The sequence below is a fragment of the Muscardinus avellanarius genome (genome assembly GCF_963383645.1).
Source record: "Muscardinus avellanarius genome assembly, chromosome: 11".
Lineage (NCBI taxonomy): Eukaryota > Metazoa > Chordata > Mammalia > Rodentia > Gliridae > Muscardinus > Muscardinus avellanarius.
In genome coordinates, this window is record NC_137797.1 from 395,452 (window position 1) to 422,799 (window position 27,348).

At 54.8% G+C, this 27,348-nt stretch overlaps 1 protein-coding gene across 1 annotated transcript in view; it reads right to left on the reverse strand.

The window, feature by feature from the left end:
• Positions 1-2,283: 2,283 nt before the first annotated feature.
• PPP6R2 (protein phosphatase 6 regulatory subunit 2) overlaps positions 2,284-27,348 on the reverse strand; it is a gene marked incomplete at both ends in the record, with an annotated part of 44,381 nt that continues 19,316 nt past the window's right edge. The window contains 18 exons of the mRNA XM_080706121.1: positions 2,284-2,332; positions 2,411-2,593; positions 6,247-6,445; positions 7,149-7,237; positions 7,339-7,495; positions 8,179-8,342; positions 8,508-8,632; positions 8,906-8,963; positions 9,046-9,143; positions 9,459-9,539; positions 9,963-10,048; positions 11,473-11,588; positions 12,244-12,308; positions 13,249-13,467; positions 20,002-20,154; positions 21,126-21,252; positions 24,966-25,079; positions 25,455-25,567. Of these exons, the coding sequence (XP_080562247.1) occupies positions 2,284-2,332; positions 2,411-2,593; positions 6,247-6,445; positions 7,149-7,237; positions 7,339-7,495; positions 8,179-8,342; positions 8,508-8,632; positions 8,906-8,963; positions 9,046-9,143; positions 9,459-9,539; positions 9,963-10,048; positions 11,473-11,588; positions 12,244-12,308; positions 13,249-13,467; positions 20,002-20,154; positions 21,126-21,252; positions 24,966-25,079; positions 25,455-25,567 (2,196 nt within the window). The remainder of the gene's footprint in view (positions 2,333-2,410; positions 2,594-6,246; positions 6,446-7,148; positions 7,238-7,338; positions 7,496-8,178; positions 8,343-8,507; positions 8,633-8,905; positions 8,964-9,045; positions 9,144-9,458; positions 9,540-9,962; positions 10,049-11,472; positions 11,589-12,243; positions 12,309-13,248; positions 13,468-20,001; positions 20,155-21,125; positions 21,253-24,965; positions 25,080-25,454; positions 25,568-27,348) is intronic.

Genomic DNA, 27,348 nt, shown 5'->3' on the forward strand with positions numbered 1-27,348 from the left:
GCCCTGGCCCTCGACAGTATTGAGGCCCCGAGCCCCCAGCACTTGTGTGTACAGCCCCGCCTGCCCGCCCGCCCGCCCGGCTCTAACTTATTGTGGTGTCATGGCTGAGTGCCATGCCGGGACGTGGCCATGGTACGGCCCTGTGATGGGCCTGTAAATAGTCCACCCCTGCCCAGCCCTGTTGGCGTGCTGGCCCCAGCCGGCCAGCCGCAGGTGAACTGTTTCTAGAACCAGAGTCTATATAAAGAGAGAGCTAACGACTCGCTTGTGTCTACCTTGCCCTCTCCCCAGCGTCAGTCAGCACTCTGCGCGTCCTCCACCTCCCCCTTGGCCCTTCCCTGGCCCCCCACAGGTGGAGGGTCGGCGCCTTCATTTCCTAGTGTCCAGGCCCTCTCCTCCCAGCTTCTGTGGCTAAAGGAGCAGCTTTGCCCTGGGAAGGCAGCTTCACTGGGCCCCTGACTGCTCAGCCAAGGGGGTGGTCTTGGGGCTGGGTGCCAGAGAGAAAGGTGCCTTGTCCTTCCCCACTGGCCCTAGGGCATCAGGACGCTCCAGAGGGTCCTGCGTCCTGCTCCAGGGAGGCCTTTCTGGGTTCAGAGGACAAAGGCCACACCCAGGAGGGGCAGGGGCCTGTGGGTCAGCTGGGAATGTGGCTGCTGGTGGCCAGCCCTCCTCCTACCCTGGATGCAGTCAGGCCCCCAGCCTCGGCACTGTGGTGACTGCTCCTGGGCTTGCGATGCACACTTCTTTCCCATCTGCTCCCTGAGGACGGCTCCACTGCTCGGCTGCTGGGCATCGGGGTGTGGGTATTGCAGAGGCGGCCAGAGGGGCTGGTGGTACGGGAGAACCAGCTTGTGGCTGCAGCTCTCAGGTCAGAGTAGCAGGCGAGAGTAAGGTCTCAGGTGCCGGCTAGGTGGGACTGGGACCCCGTGTGGTGAGGTGAGGTGAGGCTAAGAATAGACAATAGACACGGGTTGGCCACAGGTGGGTCATGAGGGGCACCCAGGTCTCTCCTGGGGCCAAATGGACCCCGACCAAGCTTCCGGGTACCCAAGAACCCCCGGGTCGGGTAGCGGAGGAAGGCTTGTCTTCCTGCGCTCACAGGCTGGAGCCAGGGCTGAGGGCAGACTGGGGGAGCGGCTGAAGGAGTGGCACCAGGCTCCCGAGCGCAAGGACCCTAGCCAGAGGCCAGGGAGGATGAGCTAGGCAGGGAGGTGCATCCTCGTAGCTGGCTCCCCACCATGCCCTGCGGGGAGGCCTTGTGGCGGTCACCTGCGCTCCTTCCGGCAGAGCATCAGTTTCTTGGTGCACTCAGTGTCCACTAGAACCCAGAGCAGCAGGTGGCCTGTTTCCCACCCTCATTGCAGGAGGCTGGGCCCGGGCAACAGAAAGAATGCTGGAGACACCCCTCTCTCTGGCCAGGCTCCAGGCCTGTAGCTTACCACCACACAGGTCCTCAGTAAGAATGATGCGACTTTTATTAGGGGCTGGGAGTTTAGGGCGCCCTGTCAGAACATTAAAATAGGGCTCAACATAAAAACCTTTCAGACCCTTCCAGGACAATGTGGCAGCCATTTCCAAGCCCCCAGCACCCTGCTGTGGCCACTTGTACATGCCTGAGGTCCTTTCTGCCAGGCACCCCACATGTACACTCCAGGGTGCTGGGTTGCAGGGACACCCCCAGGCCTGGAGGGTCTTTTAAGGCAGTCAAAAGTTACAGCCTGGTTCGATACCTGGTGCCAGCAGAGCCACCATGGGCAGCAGCTATAACTGGGTCTGACCCCATGTGGGCAAACCAGGCCCTGACCCACATGCATTTGTGGGGGTCAGATCTCCCCGACCCATACCTCAACCTCTGCCATGAGCCAGGGTAGATGCTGTGCTATAGCTGGAGATAAAGTGCAAAAAACTCCACTCTTCCTGCATGCTTTACACACTGATGGTAACAGCCTCGGCGTCCACACCCTCTGCCCACCAGGTCCTGGTGCCACCTCAGTCTTGCTCCCACCTGATTCCTGTCAGCAGAGGGCGCATGGCTGGGCCCTTATTGCGGTGCTGGGGCCTGGACCTAGGGGACAGCCAGGTGCATCCTCTTCTCTAGCAGGGCCCACGTGACTCAGTGTCAGGTAGGGGAGACACAAGGTGGGGCGTCCAGCTGGTTCCAAGGCCAGCTTTACCAATGCAGCATTTATTTTAAAATTAAATTAAAACAAATTGCATCACCAGGTAGTCTTCTTGATTAAGGGTGCAGCCTGGCCAGGTGAGCCATGGCCAGTGGCGGCAGCATCACACAGGACCATTTAAGGCAGCTCCTTCTGGCGGGGCATCTGTCTTCCTGCAGAAATGGGTGTAGAGCTAGAGGCACTGGGCCTGCGGTCGCCCAGCCCCACTGCTGCCCCTGCCCCTGGCTCACCTGTCCTTTGTTGCTGTTCCCGGGCTGGCCACTGTGGCTGGGGCTGCAGTGGGCGGACTTGTCTTGTCCAGTGCGGTGGCAGCCACAGGAGCCTCAAGGGGCCTGGCCATAGCTGGGGAGGTGGTCACTTGTGAGAGTGCGGGACACGCAGGGGCTGGCACTGTGCCTTCAGCACGCTCGGCCCTGTGTGGTAGGCAGGCATGGGCTGCAGTTATGAGCCCCACTTAACGCACCCAGGGCAGGGCATCAGCAGGGCACACCTGCTTAGGAGGTGGCCAGGAAACACAGTGCCACCCTCTCCTGCTCCTGCCTGGGGAGTTCCAGATAGTGGGACAAGCTCCCTGTCCACCATGACCTCCATACTCCTTCAAAGCACACTTTGGGGGCCGGGCGTGGTGGCGCATGCTTGTAATCCCAGTGCTTGGGAGGCTGAAACAGGAGGATTGCACAGGTTTGAGGCCAGCCTCAGCTACTTAGGCTCTCAGCAACTTAGTGAGACCCTGTTTCCAAATAAAATAGAAAATAGGTCTGGGAGTATAGCCCGGAGGTAGAAAGCCCCTGGGTTCCACCTCCAGTAAACCCCCTACCCCCAAAAAAGGTACACTTTGGCCCTCTAATTGTAAAATGCCCCAGCTACTTGATTTCAACTCCAATCTTGCACTGTGCCTGGGGGCAAGGGAACCACCTGAAGTGGGAGGAGGGCCTGGTGCAGAGGCCTGGCAGGTACCTAGCCACCTTCCTGCATGGGAGAGCAAGTAAGCCCCGCAGGCTGCCGGGAGCACTGCAGTGTATGGCAACGAGCAACTTGTAGCAGAAGCCCCGTCACAGAACGACACCTGCCTTTGACAGCAGAGCTTTTTTTTTTTTTTTTTTTTTTGCGGGTCTGGGGATGGAACCCAGGGATATTCGGCCTCTGAGTTACAGCCCCTGACCTATTTTTTGTTCTTTATTTTGAAACGGTCTAAATTGCAGAGGACATCACGAAGTAGTTGAGGTTGATTGTGAACCTGCGATCCTCCTGTCTCAGCCTCCTGAGTACTGGGATTACAAGCGTGCCCACCATGCCCAGTTAGAGGCGAGCGTTTTTACTTCTTAGGAGGCATGTAGGGAGAGCGTGAAGGTCTTGAGAATTCAGTGGTCTTCAGCTGGGTACAGTGCCCATGCCTGTAATTTCAGCAATATGGGAGGCTGAGGCAGGAAGGTGACGAATTCAAAGAGCCTGGGCAACTTAGCAAACCCTGTATCATAATAAAAAGGTCTGGGGTATAGCTCTGTGGAGTCCCAAGTTCAATCCTGAGTACTACCCCCCCAAAATATTTTAGCAATTCTATACTTCCAGGAAAGAACTCAGAGCTGGGTATGGTGGATGATTATAAGCCCAGTACTTGGGAGACTGAAACAGATCACAGGTTTGAGGACTGCCTCAGCAACTAGTGAGACTTTTAACAACCTAGCAAGACCCTATTCAAAATAAAAATAAGGCTGGGTGTGGTGGTGCACACTTGTAATCTCAGCATTCCGGAGGCAGAGACAGGAGGATCACGGTTCACGGCCAGCCTCAGCTACTTAGCGAGGCCCTTTGCAACTCACTGAGACCCTGTTTCAAAAAATAGACAAAGCCGTGGTGGACGCACGCTTGTAAGCCCAGCATTTGGGAGGCTGAGACAGGAGGATCGCAGTTCGTGGCCAGCCTCAGCTACTTAGTTGGGCCCTCTGCAACTTAGTGAGCCCCTGTTTCAAAATAAAGAATAAAAAATAGGGCAGGAGCTGGGCGTGGTGGCTCACCCTTGTAATCCCAGCATTTGGGAGGCTAAGATGGAGAATCGCGGTTCGCGAACTGCGGACAGCCTCAGCTACTTAGTGAGGCCTTCTGCAACTCAGTGAGACCAGGTTTCAAAGAAGAAAGCCGGGCGTGGTGGCGCACGCTTGTAATCCTCGCGCTTGGGAGGCTGAGACAGGAGGATCACACAAATTCGAAGCCAGCCTCAGCTACTTGGTGAGGCTCTCAGCAACTTAGTGAGACCCTGTTTCCAAATAAAATATAAAGTAGATCTGGGAGCATAGCCCGGAGGTAGAAAGTCTCTGGGTTCCACCTCTAGTATCACCATAAATAAATAAATTAAATAAATAAGAAAAAATAGGACAGGGGGTGTAGCTGGGAGGTCAAATGCCCCTGGGTTTCATCCCCTGACCCACCTAAAAAAAAAAAAAAGACTAAAATATAAGGCTGGGAGTGTAGCTTGGAGGCACAATGCCCCTGGGGTTCCATCTCAGGTACTGCAAAAAAAAAAAATTTTTTTTTTTTTTTTTTTTTTTTTTTGGTGGTACTGGGGTTCCTGGAAGCCCTTCTACCTCTGGGCTACACTCCCAGACCTATTTTATACTTTTTTATTTGGAAACAGGGTCTCTTAAGCCAGCGCGGCTGGCTTCGAACCTGCACGATCCTCCTGTCTCCACCTCCCAAGTGCGGGGATTATAAGCGTGCGCCACCATGCCCGGGAAAAAAATTTTTTTAATTAATAGGGTTTGGAGTACAACTCAGAGGTAGAATGAGCTCAATCCCCAGTACCACAAATACACACACAAAGGAACTTATTCTTGGACAGCCCCTATTTCAAAATAAAAACAGGGCTGAGGCTGTAGCTGTGGTAGAATGCTGAGCGCAGCCCCTCAGCACAGGCTTCCTTGAGTTGGCTTCATCACACTGGCACTGGTGTGAGCTTGGGCCCCTTCCCTGGCTCTCCCAGAGGGCAGGGTGGCTAGCCAGATGGGCCACGTGCTGTCTAGCATCCCAGGGATGAGCTGTGAGCAGCACTGGGTGAGGCTTCTGCCTGGAGGGCAGGGCAGGGCAGGCAGGCAGGGCTGTGCTGCTGGCAGGCAGGCTAGGCCCTCCCCAGAATCAGGGCAGGTATGGACAGGACGAGCCTCCCTACACTGGCAGACATGAAGCCCTCCTCAGACCTAGGGCCTCATGAGTGGCACCGAGTCCTCTCCTAGTGGGGTCCAGGCCAGGTCCTTCTCCACTGCACACTGAGCCCCAGGAGCTCCTGTCTCGGGGCTTTGCACAGCTCTGGTCTGTCTCTGTCCCTAGCTAGCAGAGTTTCTTATGCTCCTGTGGCCCACCTCTCCCCTGAGGCTGGGATCCAGCTGTTGACAGACCCAGGGACCTTCTTGTGGGGGCAGATGCATGGGCCAAGGGAGGACACACCTGTCCCTCTCCCCTAGGGAGGATCTGGGGTGCCCAGAAAGCCTCAGCTTGTCCATGTGTAAGAGTCCTGCACCCCAGCCAGGGCTCTGGTGGGCCAGTGCAGTCCTGATTTAGGCCCTGCCCTAGTGTACTGGTGCCCTAGTGTACTGGTGCCACATGAGGTGGCGCTGGTGAGCCCACAGATGACACTTGCCAGCAGTTAACTTAAGGTACCATAGCTGGCCCATAAGATGGCCCTACACACCATCTACAGAAATTCCTGACCCCAGGCAGCGCAGCACCTGGCTGTTCTCTGCAACGGGCTCTCTTTGGGGGGGGGGGAGCTCCTGGGATCCCCAGGCCGTTTTCTCATCCTAACCACTCACAAGAAAGAGGCGCTGTGCCAAGCAGAAAGCCTTGCACCTTCCCGTCCAGCCTCCGCTTTAATGAACAGGCTGGGCCTCTCTCTCCCCAGAGCTGGCCCTATGGGTCACATGACAGCAGCAAGGGTCAGCAGGGCAGCAGCAAGGGGCCCTGCCCTTTGCTCTCAGAGCTGAGAGCTGGCAACCAAGAACCTGGACCCCTGGCCCTCAGCCTCAAAGCCACACCACGGCACCGGGGCCCCAGCTGCCTGCCGGCCCCTGCACACCTGCCAGCAGCAGCCTCCTCCATCCTAGGTAGCAGTGGGGCCTCCCGGCCAGGGCCTCTGCTGACAGCCTCCACAGTGCCAGGCACCTTCTGCTCGTCGTCCTCGCTGTCGGAGCCCCCAGAGGAGCTGCTGTCGGAGGCCACCAGGGGGGCCTTCCGGGCAACACAGGCATTCCAGGCACATGGGGAGGCAGGACCAACTGCAAACAGGAATTCCTATGACACGTGGGGAGGCGGAGGACCCAGAGCATGGCCGCAGTGGCCTCAGACTCGGCCATGTGCACGGTAAGCGGCACACACCCCCAAGTCCCATTTGTCCACGTGCATGGGAACTGCAGGAACTGCTACGTGTACTCCACATGGAGTGTCCCCGCCCCATAAGACAGGCGTGTAATTCTCGGCAAGGAAGCGGAGGCCCAGGAAGGGCCCCAATCATCCCTGAGTGACCTGCACCATCTCAGGATGGATGGATGTATCAGGTGGTGGCTACTGCCCACCTGGAGCTCTCAAGCCAGGTCTCAGGCAGGGATGTCTGGCAAGGGAGAAGGGGAAAGGGGCCTAGCGGCTTTGGTCAGCCCCTGGCTGGCTTCCTGCCAATGGCCCATCCACACTTTTCACCCTGGCCCCCAAAGTTGCTGCCGGGATGCAGGGTACATATCCCAGTTGTGCAGACTGGCAGACCTGGCCCTGGAGGCAGGCCAGTGGACTTGTGGCTCCTCCGGTACCCCTCCTGTGACCCCCTTTGCACAACAGCCCTAATCCTGCAAGTGGGTATGAACCCCAAACACAGGCACACCCGGGACCTTGGTCACTCCCTCCCACCCAGGGTGGGACCCGCTGCCTCAGGCTGGGAACAGGGAGCTTGGCTCAGCCACCTGGCTCAGCCGCACCACTCCTACTCACAGGCTGTCCCTGGGCCTGGGCTCTGGCCGCCCTCCACGTGGCTGCGGTCCATGTCCACGGGCGAGCTGCACCTGGGCCCGGCCTCGGAGCTGCAAGTGAGGGTGAGGCGTGCTGAGCTATCAGGGTCGGCGACATCCCGACCTCAACGGGCAGCTCCCGGCAAGACCCCGCAGGCTGATGTGTCTGTTACCAGCAGAAAGGCTGGAAGTCTGTGAACTTGGCCCAGCCTTTCTCCTCCGGAGCTGAGCTGCTGGCTGCCCACACGCTGGAGCCCACGTCCTTCACGGCTCCTGGAGCTGGGCTCAGAGGGTTCACTGGCTCGTCAAACACCGCCGTCCACGCGGCGCCTGCAGGAGACACACAGCAGTCAGTCACGGGCAGGCCTGGTGTGGTGCCATATGCACAAGACAAAGGGCTCTCTCAGGAGGCCCGGCGGGCAGCACAACTCTCCAGGGTGCTCACAGCCCCCAGGAGGAGCACCCACCAGAGGGCCGTGTGGCCCCAGGACAGGAGCAAGGTGAGGCTCATCCTAACGTGCACGATGCCAGCGGGATACTAGGGTGCCTGCTTGCATGAGCCTCCAGCCGGGCCAGGGGGGGCCGCTGGGGCTGCCACCGCCTGTCATAGCGCAGGGCACTGGCAGGCGGGGGCTGGCCGGGCCACTCCCTGCTCTGGTGCCCTCTGCTGCTGTCTAGTTCTCGTTGGCTTTGGCTGAGAGGAGTCTCCTGAGAGGGGGCGTGTGTGGGTGGGCCGTGCTGCTGAGCACACCTGAGGGGGAGCTCGGCTAGGTGGATGCCAGCCGCGCAGTGCAGCTGAGTACTGCGTGTGCGTGAGTGTGTGTGTGTGTGTGTGTGTGTGTGTGTGTGTGTACACCACCCTGTACTCTGTGTGTGTGTGTACACCACCATGTGCTGGGCAGAGGGGCCTGTGCAGATGGGACACAGCATCTCAAAGGCAGCCCCAGCGATGCACAGGCCGAGGCACCACATGCCGCCCCACTCCCCTGGCTCCCTGCTGGCCCCACGGCCACCTTCTGAGTCACGCTCTGAGGAGGGACCTTCACTCTGCACAGGGTCTGGGGAGGTGCCTGCCCCAGGTGCCTTCATGTCTGCCTCCGAGCCCGCCTTTCTGTCCTGGCCTCCACGCTCCAGGCCATTCTTTGCGACGTTTTCCGAGGGATGGGGAGCTCCAAACCTGGGGGAAATGAGAACACAGATGTCTGGTGGCCCAGGACAGACACTGAACTGGAGGGCCAGTGTGCCCAGGCGTCGAGCATGAGGACAGGGTGCTCCCCTCAGCCTCCGGGGGAAGCTGCTGAGCCGGTGTCCAGTGCATGGTTTGGGGGCGGGGCGCCCGCACCTGGCTCTGGCCACCACCCGGGCCGCGCAGTGTGTCTCTTCGCCCTCCCAGATGTCCTCCTCCTCGTCGTCATCAAAGGGCTGGATTCGGTCACTGCAGCAGGCTTCAAACAGCGCTGCGCTGGGCTGTAAGAAAATGGGCCTCTGCAGAGCTCAGGGCTTCTCGGCTTCCCATGGCACTGGCAGGTGGAGCGCACAGCCCAGGGCCCCACCTGGCTGGAGATGGGATGGGACAAGGCTCCACAGAGGAGCCCTTTCTAGTCCTGACCCCCGCTGGCTCCGACCCCCTGTGGCCCCATCCACCTCCGACGCAAAGAACAGGCTGAGGGCATGGCCTGAGCTGTCTGGACAAGTATAAGACGCCCATGCCCATGGTGCCCAGCAGCCCTGACCACTCACGCTGTCCTCGTCGGCGTCGATGTTGAAGTTGATCTCTGCCATCCTGTCGAATGGGGCACTGCAAGAACGAGGTGCCTCAGCGCCGCCTCCACTGTGCCCTCAGGATACCGGAGCCCGAGGCAGGAGACGCCCAGACTCACTTGATGTTGTCGTCCTGGTCTGCAAACTCCTCATCATTGAAGCCGAACTGATCCACGAAGTTGGCTGTCATCTGCTGGATCTGGTACTCGGAGAACGCCTGGGCGGAGCGGACGCTGTGAGGGAGAGCCTCGCCCAGAGGTGCGCCTCGAAAACCTGGGCACCCTGGTGCTCGGAGCCGCTGGCAAAAGTGGCCAGGCTGGAGCCGCACACTCAGGCTTGTGCTCAGGGCCGCCAGGCCCGCCTTCCTTTCTTGAGTGCCTGAGCGACGTGACATGACTTGGGGGTCTCCCCACCAGGCCCACCTCCTCCCACATGCTCCCCTTCACTGTGAGATGCAGTGGGCACTCAGTGCACTGAGGGCGCAGGTCCAAGAAGGGCCTGGCGGGGTGCAGAGTGCCGGCCGTGCCCTCACCTGCTGAAGGGACAGCTCGTTAGGGAAAGCACCCTCAATGTCCTCGTCCTCACTCGAGGAGTGAAGGTGGTGAGCGCTCACCTAAAACAGGCCAGATGGGGTAGGCACGTGAGCCGGCCAGGGCCCCGGACCCCGCCCCGCCTGGCCGAGGAGGCTGTACTGCAGGGAGGCCAGCGAGGCCGAGCAGGTGCAGCCTGACCTGCCTGTGCAGGGTACCTCACAGGTCCAGGCATGAGGAGCCCTTCCCAGCGAGCTTCAGCTCCCGATAGGAAGGGAGGAATGAGGGGTCAGCACCGCTCTGCAGAGGCCCTCAGGAAGCCAGCCCTGGTTTCCTGACACAGAAGGGGCCAGTGGGACACACAGCAGGCCAGAGGCTGGACGCACAGCAGGTGCATGCATGCGACCCAGTCCCGGCACTGTCCTGCCCGCCCCGTGCGGCTTGTGCCATGGGACCAGGGGCTGTGTGAGTGCTGAGTGGCTGCAGGAGCAGCCCAGTGTCCTCACCAGGTCCACGGTGTTCCTGCGGTTCGTCTCCATCAGCGTCTCCTCCACAAAGCTCTCCCAGCGCCCACGGCAATCTGCAGGGAGCCCTGCAACGGAAGAGCTGGCTGGTGAGCCCTCAGGGCTGTGTGGACAGCACTGGGCACCCGGGAGCACTGGCAGATCAGTCCCTGAGCAAAGCGGAGCTCACTGATGGACCGAGGCAGCCCGGCGGGGGTGTGCCCTGTGGGCCTGGGGAGGACAACCGTGACGGGCAATGGGTCTCAGTGGGCATCTTTTGTTGACACATGCACATCCCAAGGAGCTCGAGATCCCACTGCGGATGTGATGGAAGGCAACTGCCCTCCTGCCCACCCTCCAGGACCAGCTCAGCCTGCCTGCAGGCCTGCAGTGAGGGAGGGCCAGGACAGCATCCTGGTTTTTTTTGTTTGTTTTGTTTGCGGTTTGAGGATGGAAACCAGGGGCATTCGACCTCTGCCCTATTTTTTATTCTTTAATTGGAAACAGGGTCTCACCAAGTTGCAGAGGGCCTAAGTAGCTGAGGCTGTCCACGAACCCGTGATCCTCTAGTCTCAGCCTCCCGAATGCTGGGATTACAAGCTGCGCCCCCGCGCCCGGCTGAGCTGCCTGTTTCCCTCACCCCCACACCCCACCCTGGGGAGCCTGAATGGCATCCACCCCATCTGCTGTGCTCCTCTAGTAGCATAGGACTTCCCCTGCTGCCCACATGGGCCCACACCTGCGCCATGCTACAATGGACCAGCGGGCTCCACCTCAGCAGAGGCTATTCAATAGGACGTAAAAGACCCCCCCCCAGGTCCGGGGCAGGGAGCACTGCCTGTCTCACCTCACGAGGGACTGCAAAGGGGGCTGGAGGCTAGTCTGGCAGGGCACAGCATGTACTTCCTTAGCCACACATTCTATGCATAACTGGCTTATTAACCTGCTGCACTAATGCCAGAGCTATGTGGGTGAGACCCTCATGTGCCCTTTGCACAGCAAGACCACCTCCTCACCTTGAGAGCCAGGCCTCAGGCAGGCCAGACTCCAGCAACCAGGGTCATTACCTATCCATGCACCTGCAAGGCCACTGCGCGTCCACCAGCCTAGCATCAAGGGCCTCTGGCCCCCTCGGGCTGTGGGGACTCTTCCATCCTCCCCACGTTCTCTTCAGTCTCCCCACTCAGTTTAGGCCCACAGCATGGAGCTGTGGCTCCGGCCATGCAGCCAGACCCTCAGAAGGGACTGGCAGGCGTGCCCTGGAGCGCCGTGCACTCAGCGGCTCTGCTTGGGGCCAGCATGGGAACCCCCGAGGAAGCCAGAGTGTAGGTGAGGACTGCTCCTCAGGCAGGGTGCTGGGTGGCTTGTGGCTTCTGAGCACCAGCAGGGGCTGAGTCTTGGCAGACATCTTCCTCAGAGTGGGTCCCTGGGCCCGCTCGATAAGGCTGCTGCGGTGGGAAGCTGAGGTGGCAGGCGAGGAAGCTGCACGGTGCACCCTGATGGGCAGGCTCACCTCGGATGGTCTCGCTGATGTGGGTCTGCACGGGGCCCCGCTCCAGGTTCTGCACGACCGCATTGGCGATCCGCGTGAGGTGGCCCATGTTCCCACGCCTCATGCCACCTGCTGCCCTGAAAGTGACAGGGACAGTTAGGGTGGCCTCCGGCCCTGGCCTCCTCTGGGCTCTCTGGGCTAACCTTGGCAGCCTTGCCTCCAGGGTACTGGTGCCTACAGAGCACCTGCCATGCACAGCACGTTCAGCCGACCTCCCCACCAAGAAATGTTCGCTGTATGGTGAGAAGACAGAGGCAGAAAGGCCAGGGTGCTGCCAAGTCCCATAGAGCAAGGCTGCTCCAGCTGGCTGCCCAGATGTGGGGCAGCAGCCCCACTACTGTGCTCGGATCCCTCCCCACCCTGCCTCGCAGGACAGCCAAGGATGGGCGGCCTGGGCTCTGGACAGCACGCAGGACATGCTTCCCGGGCTGGAGGGAGACATGAAGACAGAAACGCACCAATGCAAATGGGTGCAAGTGCCCACAGAGTGTGCCAGGCCCTGTGTGGGCTTCTGGAAGGAAGAGGCGGCTCACCAGGCCACTGTCCAGGCCTCCACCGCCTCCCTGCCTCCTCCTTCCCGAGCTGCCCTTAACAGCTGCTTGCCCAGGAGCAAGATCCCTTCCTGGGCAGCAAAAGGCATGGGACCCGTCATATACCTGCACACCCCCTGCCATGCCAAGTCCTACACGTTGTTGCTGACACCTGGTGTGGCAGGCAGCCCCCGGGACTCACTGTGTGTGGTCGTTGGCGTCCCAGGCCTCCAGGATCCTCTGCACCAGGCAGCACTTCTGGAACAGCTGGGGACGGGCAGGCAGTGTGAGCTGGGGCCTTCAGGGCTGCATACGCCCCCTTCCCCAGACACTGCAGGAGTAAGCCAGTCCATCAGCACCGAGGACCCTGTGGCTGTGATACCCTCACAGCCCAACTGCTGTGACCCCAGCAGGAGCTGTCCAAGGCTCTCCTCGGCTCCGGCTGGCCAGCTGGCCCCTCCGGTGGCCCCCTGGCCCCGCAGCGCCTCCTCTGGCCACTATCCCACTACTTCAGTCTCCAGAAGGATGGGCTGGCCCACGTAGCGCTCTCTCAGCTCCAGGCCCTGACAGACTGTTTCCTGTACCTGGGATGTTTATCACACCCCACGCACACCCTCATCCTCGCTGTCTAGCCTGCACTGACCCAACACCGTGTAAACCGCTGCTCCTGGCTGTTTACCCAGTAGGCCATCAAGGCAAGTGGGAATGAGGCCACCTGGAGCTGTTCAAACCCCACCATCCATAAGGCCTTTCCCAAGAAGCCCTACTGGCTGCACAGCACGGTCCAGGCCTCCTACAGCCCCGCCGTCCTGTGCAGGTGGTCACAGCGGGTCTGAGCTCAGGGCGCCTCTTCATGCTCAGGGTACACGTGGCTCCTCCCTCCTTCCCTGACAAGCACTGACCATGGCTGCTCACGCAGGGGCGATGCTGGATGCTGAGAGCAGAGCAGGCGCCAGACTCAGCTGAGAGTCAGGGAAGGAATGAGGCAGGGCGACGCCCAGGCCCAGGGCCCAGAGCTCTCCAGTTGCCCCTGGTGCCGACCGTGGGCGACCGGGAGTGCGAGGGTGGCCTGAGGCCCACCGTTCAGTCTCCGAGAAGCGCGTGCGAGTGCGATCCTGGCAAACGCAGATGTTCCCTCATGGCCAGGCCGGGAGGACACTGCCGCCCCAGACCCCGCGGCTGGGCGGCGAGACACCGGTGCACTTACGTGGGTCACCATCGTGCTCTCAGGGGGGCTGGCGGCGGGCGGCGGGGGCTCCAGGCTCTTGTTTCCGTTCCCAGTCCCCTGCTGCGGAGGCTCTGCCCTGCTTCCGGACCCACTGGCTTCTGCCCTCTCCTCCCGGGCAGCATGGGTGAGAATAGCGGCTATGCATAGTTCCACTTGGAGGTGCAAAAAGTTATTCCACGTGTACTTAAAAAACAAGTCCTGAGTAAACAGAGGGCAGAAGAGAGTTCTTAGACAGGTCCTCTCTTTACAGCTGAACCACAGGGGCGGAGGGACGACCCCCTCCTCTGCTCACTTCCAGGCATCTGGCCCCATGTGTCCCCAAGATCGACGTCTCTCTCGGTAACGTGAGGAGCTGCCAAGCCTCTGCATCTTGCCTGTGACTGTGTGTGTGTCTCCCACAAATAAATGTCTTCTTTCCACTCTGCCCCCCAGAATTAAACTCAGGGGTACTCTAACAGAGCTACTCCCAAGGCCTCAATTTGTTGGTACTGAGGACTGAACCAAGAACATAGCATTCTACCTCTGAACTAAACCCCCAGCCTTATTTTTTATTCTTTATTTTGAAACAGGGTTTCACTAGTCATGGAAGGCCACACTAAGTAACTGACTGCAAACCTGCACTCCTCCTGTCTCAGCCCCCAAGCGCTGTGATTACAGGTGTGCACCATCATGCCCAGCTTACCCCTGACCCTTTTTATTTTTTGAGACAGGGTCTTACTATAAGTTGCTACGGTTGGCCTCAAACTTGCAATCCTTTTGCCTTAGCTTCCCAAGTAGATGAAATTATAGGCCTCTTTCTTTTCACTTTCTGTAGGCTTATTCTGGGTTCAACCAATAGTACCAAAAACAAAAACAAAAAACCAGGAGGAGGGAATGGAGTGGGCACTGGGGAAGGGCTAAGCAGGTGATGTGTGGGTGTGTGGATGCACCAATAAAAAATTAATAAAATAGGGCTGGGGTGTAGTTCAGAGGCAAAATGTCCTACTACCCCCTCTCTCACACACACACACACACACACACACACACACACACAAAAGCTGGGGTATAGCTGAGAGGTAGAATGTTTCTGGGTTCAATCCCCAGTACCATAAAAAACACCCACTTTATACTTTATTTTTGCAGTACTAAGAGGCATTATACCTCCGAACTATACCCCTAGCCCAATTATTTTTACTCTTTCTTCTTTCTCTCTCTCTCTCTCTCCCTCCCCCCCCTCTTTTATTTGGTGGTACTGGGGTTCCTGGAAACCCTTCTACCTCCAGGCTACACTCCCAGACCTATTTTATACTTTTTATTTGGAAACAGGGTCTCTTAAGCCAGCGCAGCTGGCTTCGAACCTGTGCGATCCTCCTGTTTCCGCCTCCCAAGTGCGGGGATTACAAGCGTGCGCCACCACACCCGGCTATATTCTTTATTTTATTTATTTATTTTTTTGCGGGTCTGGGGCTGGAACCCAGAGGCATTTGACCTCCGAGCTACACCCCCTGCCCAAGTTTTTTATTCTTTATTTTGAAACAGGGTCTCACTAAGCTGTGGAGGGCCTAAGTAGCTGAGGCTGTCCGCGAACTGCGATCCTCCGGTCTCAGCCTCCCGAATGCTGGGATTACAAGCGTGTGGCACCATGCCAGGCTTATATTCTTTATTTTAAAACAAGGTCTCACTGAGTTGCAGAAGGCCTCACTAAGCAGCTGAGGCTGTCCGCAAACCGCGATCCTCCTGTCTCAGCCTCCCGAGTGTGCCACCATGTCCGGCTTACACTCTACACTTTTGCCAAGTAGTGTTTGTATTATTCTTCAGTTCTATTTGAAATTTTACTTGACAATTTTGTCTTTGACCTGGGAGTTGCTGAAAATGTGCTATACCCTTAATTCCACAGGGACCTGCCCAAGATGAGCCGTAAGCACCCAAGAGAGACATGGGACTGTCCAGCACACCCACGGGGCCTGAACCCAAGCAGCAGCATCAAAGCCTGAGAGAGTTCTGGCCCTCTCGGGACTGTCGGGGGACAGGGGCACCTGAGAGAGGCCTCTTCCAGACCAGGGCAGGGAGGGAAGAAAGGCACGAGCTGAACCACAGGACCCTAAGCACCTCCTTGCCCATCATGGTACCTCAAGTCTCCCTGCTGCCAGCATGGAGAAGAGGCGTATGCTGGGTAGAGATGGGACCCCCGTAGAGTCCACTCCAGCAGAGTGTGGGCCCCAAATCCCTTCAAGCAGGGATATGGCAGCTAGAGAAATGCTGGCAGCCCACCTGCTTGATGTACTTCTTCCCCACAAGAAGGTCTCAGATCTCAGCTTGAGCTCCTCTGCTCACCCTGAGTCACCTTAGAGGTGGCAGAGTGTTTCCCGTTACCTGCAACGTGCACTCAGACACACCTGTCCTCAGAGTAAAGCCAGGCAGAGGGCTTCGCTGTGTAATCTACCAGGCACTTAAAGAAGGCACAACACCAATACCTTCCCAGTCACCAAAGAGCAAAGGGCACTTCCTAATTTATCCCAGGAGGCCAGCATTACCCTAATAACAAAGCCAGACAAGGACGCTATAAAAATGAAAACGACACCATTCCTTACGAACGTGGATGCAAACACCAGCAAGCTGAATTCAGCACTACAGAAAAAAGAATTACAAGCCAGGCATGGTGGCACATGCTTGTAATCCCAGTACTTGGGAGGCTGAGACAAGAAGACTACAGGTTCGCAGCCAACCTCAGCAAATGAATGAGGCCCTCTGCAACTTAGTGACACCGTTTCAAAATTTAAAAAATTATATAGGGCTGGGGGTGTGGCTGAGATAGAATGCCCCTGAGTTCCATTCCCAGTATGCAAAATAACAAGAATAATTAATAATAATAATAATAATAATAATAGTAATAAAGTGGGATATATTCCTGGAATACAAGGTTGTGTCAATGTATGAGGACCAATGTAACATAGATTCCAGAGCAAAAAGGAAAAAAAATGACCATCTCATTTCATAAAGAAAAAGTATTTCAGCCGGAAGTGTTGGCGCACGCTTGTAATCCCAGCATTTGGGAGGCTGAGACAGAAGGATCATGTTCGTGGACAGCCTCAGCTACTACTTAGTGAGGACCTTTGAAACTCAGTGAGACCCTGTTTCAAAATGAAGTATAAAAAAACAGGGCTGGGGTGTAGCTCAGAGGTTCCATCCCCAGTACCACACACACAAAATATTATTTTTAATTTAATCAAATTATATTTGATTAAATAAATTATAGCCGGGCGTAGTGGCGCACACTTGTAATCCCCGCACTTGGGAGGCAGAGACAGGAGGATTGCACAGGTTCGAAGCCAGCTTCAGCTCTCAGCAACTTAGTGAAACCGTTTCCAAATAAAGTATTTTTAAAAATAGGTCTGGGAGCATAGCCTGGAGGTAGAAAAGTCCCTGGGTTCCATCCCCAGCACAACAAAAATAAATAAATAACAAAATTCTTACATATTACAATAGGGCCAACCAAGTCAAGCATGGTGGTGCACGCTTGTAATCCCAGCACTGGGAGGCTGAGACAGGAGGATCGTGATTCGCAGACAGCCTCAGATACTTAGGCCCTCTGCAATTCAGTGAGACCCTGTTTCAAGAAATAAAGTAATTTTTATTTACTTATTTATTTATTTATTTTGTGGTACTGGGGATGGAACCCAGGGTCATTCTACATACGAATTGCATCCCCAGCCCTATTTTTTATTCTTTATTTTAAACAGGGTCTCACTGAGTTGCAAAGGGCCTCACTAGGTAGTTAAGGCTGGCCGCGAACCACAATCCTGTCTCAGCCTCCCAAATGCTGTGATTACAAGTGTGCCATCATGCCTGGCTTAATAAAGTAATTTTATTTTATTTTATTTTGTGGTACTGGGGATGGAACCCAGGGGCATTCTACCTCTGATCTATTCCTCCAGCCCTATTTTTATTCTTTATTTTGAAACAGGGTCTAACGGAGATGCAAAGGGCCTAAGTAGCTGAGGCTGTCCACAAACCACAATCCTCCTGTCTCAGCCTCCCAAATGCAGGATTACAAGCATACGTCACCACACCCAGCTTAATATAGTAATTTTAAATAAAATATAATTTTAAAAATAGGGCTAGAAGTGTAGGCATGGTGGAACTGGTCACGGCAGATAATTCATGTTCTGTTGCATCAGGCAGGCTGTTGGCCTAGCAACAAAATAAAATAAATGGAGACACAGGGGCCTAAAGGGTTACAGAAACTGGGACTTAAGGGGGACTGAGAAACACGCGTCACTCGCCCAGTCACTGATAGACATACCTGTTGAGACACTGCTGGCCAGCTCTAGCTGCCAGCCCTGGTCCTCGTGACGTAAGGCAACAGGACTTGGGAATGAGCCCTGCAGAGCCGGGTGGCAGCATCTCTCCTGAGCACCCCAGCCCACTCCTCTCACTTGGTGATACATCCTGCTTGAGCAGCATAACCAGGTTTTCTGGCTCTCTCTTTTTTTAAAATTTTTTTTAATGGTACTGGGGTTCCTGGGAGCCCTTCTACCTCCGGGCTACACTCCCAGACCATTTTTATATTTTTATTTGGAAACAGGGTCTCTTAAACCGGCATGACTGGCTTCGAACCTGAGCGATTCTCCTGTCTCTGCCTCCCAAGTGCAGGGATTACAACCGTGCGCCACCACGCCCGGCCTTATTTCTTTTAGTTTTTTGTTTGTTTGGTTTTTTTTTTTTGTGGTACTGGGGGTGGAACCTAGGGGCTTTTTTCTACCTCCGGTCTCACTGAGTTGCTGAGAGCCTCACTCAGTAGCTGAGGTTGGCTTCGAACCTGCGCGATCCTCCTGTCTCAGCCTCCCAAGCACTGGGATTACAAGCGTGCCCACCACGCCCAGCTCTTTATTTCTTTATTTTTAAAACAGGGTCTCACTGAGCCGGGTGTGGTGGCACACGCTTGTAATCCCCGCACTTGGGAGGCTGAGACAGGAGGATCGCGCAGGTTCGAAGCCAGCCTCAGCTACTTAGTGAGGCTCTCAGCAACTTAGTGAGGCCCTGTTTCCAAAAATAGGTCTGGGAGTATAGCCCAGAGGTAGAAAGCCTCTGGGTTCCACCCCCAGTACCACAATAAAACAAAATAAAAAATAAAAATAATAAAACAGGGTCTCACTGAGTTGCAAAGGGGCTAAGTAACTGAGGCTGTCAGCGAATATAGATCCTCAGGTCTCTACCTCCCGAATGCTGGGTTTACAAGTGTGTGCCACCATGCCTAGCTCCCAGCCATATTTCCTATTCTTTATTTTAAAATAGGGCCTAAGAAGCTGAGGCTGGCCATGCACTTGCGATCTTTCTGTCTCAGCTTCCCAAGTACTGGATTACAAGCGTGCGCCACCATACCTGGCCTTAAAAACAAATTTTTATTTTTTTGCAGTACTGGCGATGGAACCTAGGGGTATTCTACCTTCAAACTACACCCCCAGCCCTATTTTTTATTCTTTATTTTGAAACAGGGTCTCACTGAGTTGCAAAGTACCTCACTAAGTAGCTGAGGCTAGCCACAAACCGCGATCTTCCAGTCTCAGCCTCCCAAATGCCAGGATTACATGCATGCGCCACCATTTCCAGCTTTAAAATAAAATTTTTAAAAAGGCTGAGGAAAGCCGGGCGTGGTGGCCAGCCGCGCGTGCTGGCTTAGGAGACCCTGTTTCCAAATAAAAATGTAAAAAAATAAGTCTGGGAGTGTAGCCTGGAGGTAGAAGGGCTTCCAGGAACCCCAGTACCACCAAAAAAAAAAAAAAAAAAAAGGCTGAGGACATGCTCAGAGAAAGAATTTCCCTGGGTTCAATGTTCAGTCCTCAGTATCACACACATAAAAAATTGTTAAAATGGCAAATTTTATGTAATAGAACTTTATCACAATAAAAACATAAGACACAAGCCGGGCGTGGTGGCGCATACTTGTAATCCTCGCGCTTGGGAGGCAGGGACAGGAGGATCACGCAGGTTCAAAGCAGCCTCTCTGGCTTAAGAGACCCTGTTTCCAAATAAAATATAAAATAGGTCTGGGAGGTAGAAAGGTTCCATCCACAGTACAAAAAAAAAAAAAGAGAGAGAGAGAGGAAGAGGAAAGCGAGTCTTGTGCAAAGCTCCCTGATTCAGACTGGGATCTCGGCCACAGCTGTGATCAACAACTTCCAGGGATAATTTCCGAGGTGGACAGCATTCCAGGCCTGGTTCCCACGGAGAAGTCCTCCTCTGGGACTAAACTTGCAGGGAGCTTCCTCAGAGCAGAGGCCACAGGCCAGGCAGGAGGGAGGCGGCTGTGCTGGCCTACAGTGGCCGCTTAAGGCTCTTCCTCAGAGCAGCTGTCCCTGGCCGCTGCCGCCTCCTCACACCCCGGGGCTGCAGCCAGGGCAGCCTGTGCCATGTGCAGGGCACTGCCACCGCTGTGACAGGAGCTGCAAGGGGGCTCTCTGAGGCAGAGGAGGAGCTTCTCATTCAGGACACTGCTACCTAAGAGCTGCCTGCAGTCCCCTAAGGTGAAGTCAGAACCTGAGGAGGAGCTGCAGGCCTGGATGTCTGCCTCTGCTGTGAGGGCGGTCCCTGGTGCTCAGTGCGCTCCAGCCCCAGGACGCAGGCTGGCACGTCTCCTTAGCGAGCTTCTGTCGGGTGCTCATTCCAGCTGCCTGTCCCGCTGAGCCCCATTCCGCTGCCCCCAGCCCATCTGCATGCCCGGTGCACACTTCCGGCTGCCGTGGCACCACTCACCAGCAGCAGGTCCATGGTGCTGAGCCGGCAGAGCTCCTGGTTGATGCTGGGTGTGTTTGTGTGCAGCAGTGCCGCCACAAGACGCGCGCCATGCAAGCGGGCACTCCCCAGGGGCTCCTCCAGCACCCCGATGGTGGTCAGGATGGCTTCCTTCTGCAAACAGAGGTGCCACCGAGTTGGGGCCTGGTTTTGTTTTGTGGTGCTGGGGTTACAAGCATGTCACTGCCACCATCTCTGACTTGGGCAGTTTGCTTATTTCATTTGATTTTATTGTAGTACTGGGGACTGAACCCAGGGGCATTCTGCCTCTGAGGTATACCCCCAACCCTATTTTTTATCTTTATTTTAAAACAAGGTTTTACTAAGTCACAGAGGTTCAACTACTTAGTGAGGCCCTCCGCAACTTAGTGAGACCCTGTTCAAAATAAAGAATAAAAACAAAAATAGGGCTAAAGGTGTAGCTCAGAGGTAGAATGTCCCTGGTTCAATCACCACTAACACACACACACACACACACACACACACACACACACACACACACCCTCAGCCTCTCTGGGGCTCAACAGAGGCTCATGAGCACTTAGAGAAGACCACCCGCAGTGCGTGCCAGGAGCAGGACTGAGCCTCCTGATTCCCCACCTGCAGCGTGCTCAGAAGGAACCAACAGCAGAACCCCGCCTCCAAGAAGCATCCCTGCTAGCAAAGGAGGCGGCCAGGAAGCCGACAGGTGAGACGGGAGTCACGGGGTAGATCAGGGCAGGAGAGAGGCTGAACACGAGGCAGGAGGGATGGGGGAACCCCAGCTTCCGGTGGCCCCAGCCCTACTCTGCATGACCCAAACACTGCCCACAGCCTGAGTGAGCCCCCGCAGCCCGAGGCTGAGCTACAGTGCCTCAGGCTCTGCCGCCTAGGGAGGCCAGTGGATATTCACAGAGGGGCCCGGGCATACAGCAAGCACTTGTTTTGGCCTCCGCCCAGGGCCCTCTAGGGGCCCGAGGAAGGACGCGGCATATGCACGTCACTGTTGTGTGCGTTGTGGGAGACCCAGGGGTGGAGTCCCCGCCCTGCACACGGCCCGGTCCTGCAGTGTCTCCAGAGACCCCACAGCGCTCGCAGACAGGTACCTTTGGCGGGCTGAGCAGGAGATGGTGGAAGTCCTTCAGCCGGGGCTCAATTCCGTCCAGGACGCTGCTGCTGACAGTGTGTGGCCTTTCCAGTCCCTGAGAAAAGGAGTCTACCAAGCCCTCTGTCCTGTGGGTGAGGACAGCAGATGGAGCCTCAGAAGACACTGTGCCCGCTCACCTCGCCCACTGCCAGAGTCTAGCTCGTCTTCCTCTTCCCAAAATAGCTCTTTTTTTTTTTTAAGGTACTGTGGATTGAACCCAGGGGCATTCTACCTTCAAGCTACCCACCCAGCTCTATTTTTTCTTGATTTGAAACAGGGTCTCACTGAGTTGCAAAGGGCCTAAGTAGTTGACTCTCATCAACCAAACCTAGTAACACACATAGACACACACACAGAATCTCAAAAGTGGCACTACTCAAGACTTCCGAACAAGACTTAGTAACGATGATATGACAAAGGCCCCCAGGGCTCTCTGGAAAGGTTCTCTGGTGAGAGCCAAGAGTGCAGGCTGGCACCGGCACGGACTCGCTGCCCTGTGCTCCCTGGCCCTGCTGAGGCCGCCCCTCCTTTTTTTTTTTTTTGCAGGTCTGGGGATGGAACCCAGGGGCATTCAACCTCTGAGCTACAGCCCTTGCCCTATTTTTGTTCTTTTTGTGGTACTGGAGGGTGGAACCCAGTGCCTTCCTACCTCTAGGCTATACTCCCAGACCTATTTTATATTTTATTTGGAAACAGGGTCTCACTAAGTTACTGAGAGCCTCACTAAGTAGCTGAGACTGGCTTCGAACCTGTGTGATCCTCCTGTCTCAGCCTCCCAAGTGCTGGGATTACAAGTGTGTGCCGTGATGCCTGGCTCCAATTTTATTTCTTATTTGGAAACAGAATCACACTAGATTGCTGAGAGCCTCACTAAGTTGCTGAGGCTGAACTTGTGATCCTACTGTCTCAGCCTCCCAAGTACTGGGATTACAACGGGTGCCACCATGCCTGGCTTTTTATTTATTTATTTATTTATTTATTTATTTATTTATTTATTTAATTTTGGTGGTACTGGGATTCCTGGAAACCCTTCTACTTCCAGGTTACACTCCCAGACCTATTTTATATTTTTATTTGGAAACAGTGTGTCTTAAGCCAGTGAGGCCGGCTTCGAACCTGTGCGATCCTCCTGTCTCAGCCTCCCAAGCGTGGGGATTACAAGCGTATGCCACCACGCCCAGCTATTCTTTATTTTTTGAAATTGGGTCTCACTAAGTTACAGAGGGCCTCACTAAGTAGCTGAGGCTGTCTGCGAACCACGATCCTCTGGTCTCAGCCTCCCAAATGTTCTGAGCTCCAGCCCCCCCCACACACAAAATTATTTTGAAGGCCAGATGTGGTGGCACACACTTGCATCCCTAGTAGTTGTGAGGCTGAGACAGGAGGATGGCAGGTTCACAGCCAGCCTCAGCTACTTAGTGAGGCCCCTGCAAAAATAAGATAAAATAATTGTTCTTATTTTGAAACAAGGTCTTGCTCAATTACTGAAGCTGGCCTCATTTTTCAGCCTCCCAAGTACCAGGATTACAGGCGTACACCACCATGTCCACCCAGGTAACACTGATGTATGTATGTATGTATGTATGTATGTATGTATGTAAGTATGTATGTGTTATTTATTTATGCAGTACTGGAGATGAAACCCAGGGCCAATTTACCTCTGAGCGATACCTCTAGCCCTATTTTTTTTATTCTTTATTTTGAAACAGGGTTTCTCTGAGTTGCAAAAGCCCTCACTAAGTAGCTGAGGATGGCTTCAAACCTGTGCAATCCTCCTGTCTCAGCCTCCCGAATGCTGGGATTACAAGCGTGTGCCACCATGCCTGGCTTGCCTCTCCTATGTTAAGAACATTCAGAGCCAGGCATGGTGGCACACGCTTGTAATCCCAGCATTCGGGAGGCTGAGACGGGAGGATCGTGGTTCATGGACAGCCTCAGCTACTTAGTAAGGCCCTCTGCAACTCAGAGAGACCCTGTTTCAAAAACTAAAAAGACTAAAAAATATGGGATATAGCTTGGAGGTAGACTGCCCTTGGGTTCCATCCTCGGTAGCAAAAAAAAAGGGGGGGGGCGCTGGGAGTATAACTTGAAGGTAGACTGCCTCTGAGTTCAATTCCCAGTTTAAAAAAATTTTTTTAAAATAAAAGCAAAACAAAATAATAAACCCACGCTGTCTCCAGTCCTCAGAATGGCCACACTGTCTTTGCCTGTTCAAGCCAGTTTCTCTGAGACACAGATTTAAACACCCTTTCCAGTAACAAAAGTACGTGAGCCTGGCGTGGTGGCACACACCTGTGATCCCAGTACTTGGGAGGCTGAGACAGGAGGATCCAGGCTCTCTCATCTGAAGCTCACAGCTCACAGCCATAGGCTTGCTGGGACCCAACAGCCAGCCTGGCATCATGCGCTCCAAGCAAGTTTTTGTTTTTTTTTTTGGTGGTACTGGGGATGAAACCCAGGGGCTTTCTACTTCCGAACCACAGCCCTATTTTTTATTCTTTATTTTGAAACAGGGTCTCACTGATTTGCAAAGAGCCGCACTAAGTAGCCGAGGCTTTCTGTGAACTCTTATACTCCTGTCTCAGCCTTCCAAATGCTAGGATTACAAGCATGTACCACCACGCCCGGTTCTCCAAGCAAATTTTGAAAACTTCCTGAAGTTTCTACCTGGGATTCTAGAAGGGTTTCAAGCATATATATACCCAAACAAACTCAACCTCCCACCCAAACTTGTTTCCTCTGCCTCCCATCGTGGCTAGGAAGTGCTGTTTCCTTGCCTCTGCCTCAGCAAGCCTCTGAGGACAACCAGCATGGCGACCTCCCCTGGGGCCACATGACAGAAGTGCCTTTAAGCAAGCCCACCCAAGGACCCCTTGCTGTCAGGATGTCTTTAGTATGTGGGGCCTCTTAGGGCTAACCTCCCTGACCAGTGAGGCTCCACCCACTGGCCCGTGTGAACTGCTTCTCAGGGACCCAGACACCCGGCGCCTGTCTAGTATGTCCCCTACCGCATCACTCCTACTGACCACAGCTGACTGCCTGGGTCAGACTGCAAGCCAAGGAGAGGCTGCCTCAGTTACCTTCACCTCCCAGGGATCCTATGCTAGCAATCTGGCAGGCAATTTTTTTTTTTTTTTTTTTTTTTTTTTGTGGTACTGGGGGTGAAACCCAGAGACTTTCTACCTCCAGGCTACTCCCAGACCTATTTTATATTTTATTTGGAAACAGGGTCTCACTAAGTTGCTGAGAGCCTCACTCAGTAGCCGAGGCTGGCTTCGAACCTGTGTGATCCTCCTGTCTCAGCCTCCCAAGCGCGGGGGTTACAAGCGTGCGCCACCACGCCCAGCTATTGCGGTAGGTATTCAAGTAATATCTGATAAATGGGAAAGAGGTAGAGGAGAATCCCTGAAACAGAGCACCTGACTCGACACTCAGCAGCTAGATCAGCATGTGTCCAAGGAGCTTTGGAGACACGACAAAGAGTCTCCCTGTCCTGGCATGGGAGATACACGTTAGCAATAGCTTCATGTCAGAGCTGAAGGCCCTGGGGGAGGTACACACACTGCACACAGCACACACGAGCTGTAGTGTGCCACACATTTTGGGGAAAACTACACCTATTCTACACACTTGTCGATGCACTGCGCGCTGGCAGCAGTGGTCACAGCCCAGCCCAAAGCATAAGGCTAACCTTTCCAAACAGGGGTCTGTCCACGTTATCGCTGTATCATAAGCAAGGAGTCAACACAAGTCAGTCTGGCCACTCTGAGCACCCACCACTCTACAGGGAGAGGCTCACCCTGTCCGCCTTGGCTCCAGCAGGGCCAGCAGCACCTGCGTCCCGCTGACCAGGCAGCTCTCCGTCTGGTCTCCATCAAACATGTTCTTCAGGAGCTGCTCCACACAGTCCTGCCTGTCGGGCACATGCGAAGGTCACCCACCGTACATCAGAACAAGTACAGACACGATGTGAGCGCCATCCTCCCAGGAGGTTCCCACAGCACCCTGAGCCAGGAGCAGCCTCTGACTTCGCTCAGAGGAGACAAAAACAGCGTGCTCCCTGCCCTGCATGGGATACAAGCGCACAGACAAGTAGCGTGTGTCACAACGGCCCAGGGCTCGCAGTGCTCCTGCCCAGCTCTCCCCTGGACACCCCTCCCTGGGCTCTGAACCTGGGTGCTCATCAGACTGAATCAGGGGGAGCAGTGACATCTGGTGCGTAGAGAGGCTCCAAGACACTCCTGCGCCCCAGAGCAAGGCCCGTCGCACCGCGGTCCCCGGCACTCACGACTCCAGCGCTGCAAGGAGTGGATCCGGCCCCAGAGCTTCTTGCAGCTGACTGCCCTGGTCTCGACCCAGCCTGACGATGTCGCAGAGTGCCTGGGAAGCATTCGACTGCCTCTGGAAAGACAGGGAAACAGCCCCTCAGTCAAGGAAGGCTGCCAGTGGGACCAGCCTCGGGTGGGCTGTGCCCCGTCACCCACACATCTGGACTCTGAGTCTCCTACAGACTCCAGAGCACCAGGCTCATGTCAAAGCGGCCTGTTTCTGCTTGCTATGCCTATCAAGATGTAGAGCTAGGTGGAGTTTCATGGTTGTTTTTTCTTTTGGGTTGTATTGAACCTATTAAACCGTCCCCAGGACTGTTTTTTGTTTTGTTTTGTTTTGTTGTTACTGGAGATTGATTCTAGAGGCATTCTACCTTCAAGCTACACCTCGAGCTCAATTTTATTTTTATTTGAAAACAGGGTCTCACTAGGTTGGTTTCTTTCTTTCTTCCTTTCTTTCTGTACTGGGGATGGAACCCAGGGGCATTCTACCTCCAGGCAACACCCCCAGGCCAACACCCTATTTTGTTTTATTCTTTATTTTGAAGAAACAAGGTCTCACTGAGTTACAAAGGGCCTAAGTAAGGGAGGCTGTCCTCAAACCGCGATCCTCCTGTGTCAGTCTCCCAAATGCTGGGATTATAAGTGTGTGTGACTATTCCAGGCTTCTCACTAGGTTTCTGAGAGCCTTGCTAAGTCACTGAGGCTGACTTTGAACCTGCGATCCTCTTGTCTCAGCCTCCCAAGCACTGGCATGTGCCACTATGACTGGTTCATTCCCACGAAGTATAAATGGGGCCCCAAACACCCAAATATGTTAAACAAATGTTCCGCTATACTTTATTTTTTGTGGTACTAGGGACTGAACCCAGGGGCATTCTATCTCCGAGCTACACCCCCAGCCCTATTTTTTTATACTTCACTTGAAACAGAGTCTCACTGAGTTGCAGAGGCCTCACTGAGTAGCTGAGACTGTCCGCAAACTGCGGTCCTCTGGTCTCAGCCTCCTGAGTGCTGGGATTATAAGCGTGCCCACCACGCCCGGCCCAGCCCTATTTTTTTATACTTCACTTGAAACAGGGTCTCACTGAGTTGCAGAGGGCCTCACTGAGTAGCTGAAGCTGTCAGAGAACCATAATCCCCGTCTTAGGTTCCCAAATATTGGGATTAAAATTATGTACCACCACCCTTGGCTTTATTTTTTATTTTAAAACAGGGTCTCAGGCAGGTGTGGTGGTGCACAACTATATTACCAGAATTTGGAGGCCGAGACAGGAGGATGGCAGGTTCAAGGACAGGCTCAGCAAGTAGTGAGACGCACATCAATCTAGTGAGACCCTGTCTCAAAATACAAAATAGGGCTGGGTGTAGTTTGAAGGGTTCCATCTGTTCAATTCCCAGTACCACAAAACACACACACACACACACACACACACACCAGGGTCTTGCCATGATCCTCAAAAATACAGGGAGTCAAGCCAGGCGTTGTGGCACATGCTTGTAATCTCAGCATTTGGGAGGTTGAGACAGGAGTATCACAGTTCACGGACAGCTTCAGTTACTTAGTAAGGCCCTCTGCAACTCAGTGAGACCTAGTTTCAAAATAAAAATAAAAAATAGGGCAGGGGTGTAGCTTGGAGGTTGAATGCCTCTGGGTTCCATCCCCAGACCCGCAATATAAATAAATAAATAAATAAATAAATAAATAAATAATAGAAAAATTAAGAATAAAGAATAAAAAATAGGGCTGGGGGCAAGGCTTGGAGGTAAAATGCCACTGAGTTCCATCCCCAATATTGCAAAAAAGTACAAAAAAAAAAAAAAATACAGAGAATCAGCCAGGGTGGTGGTGCA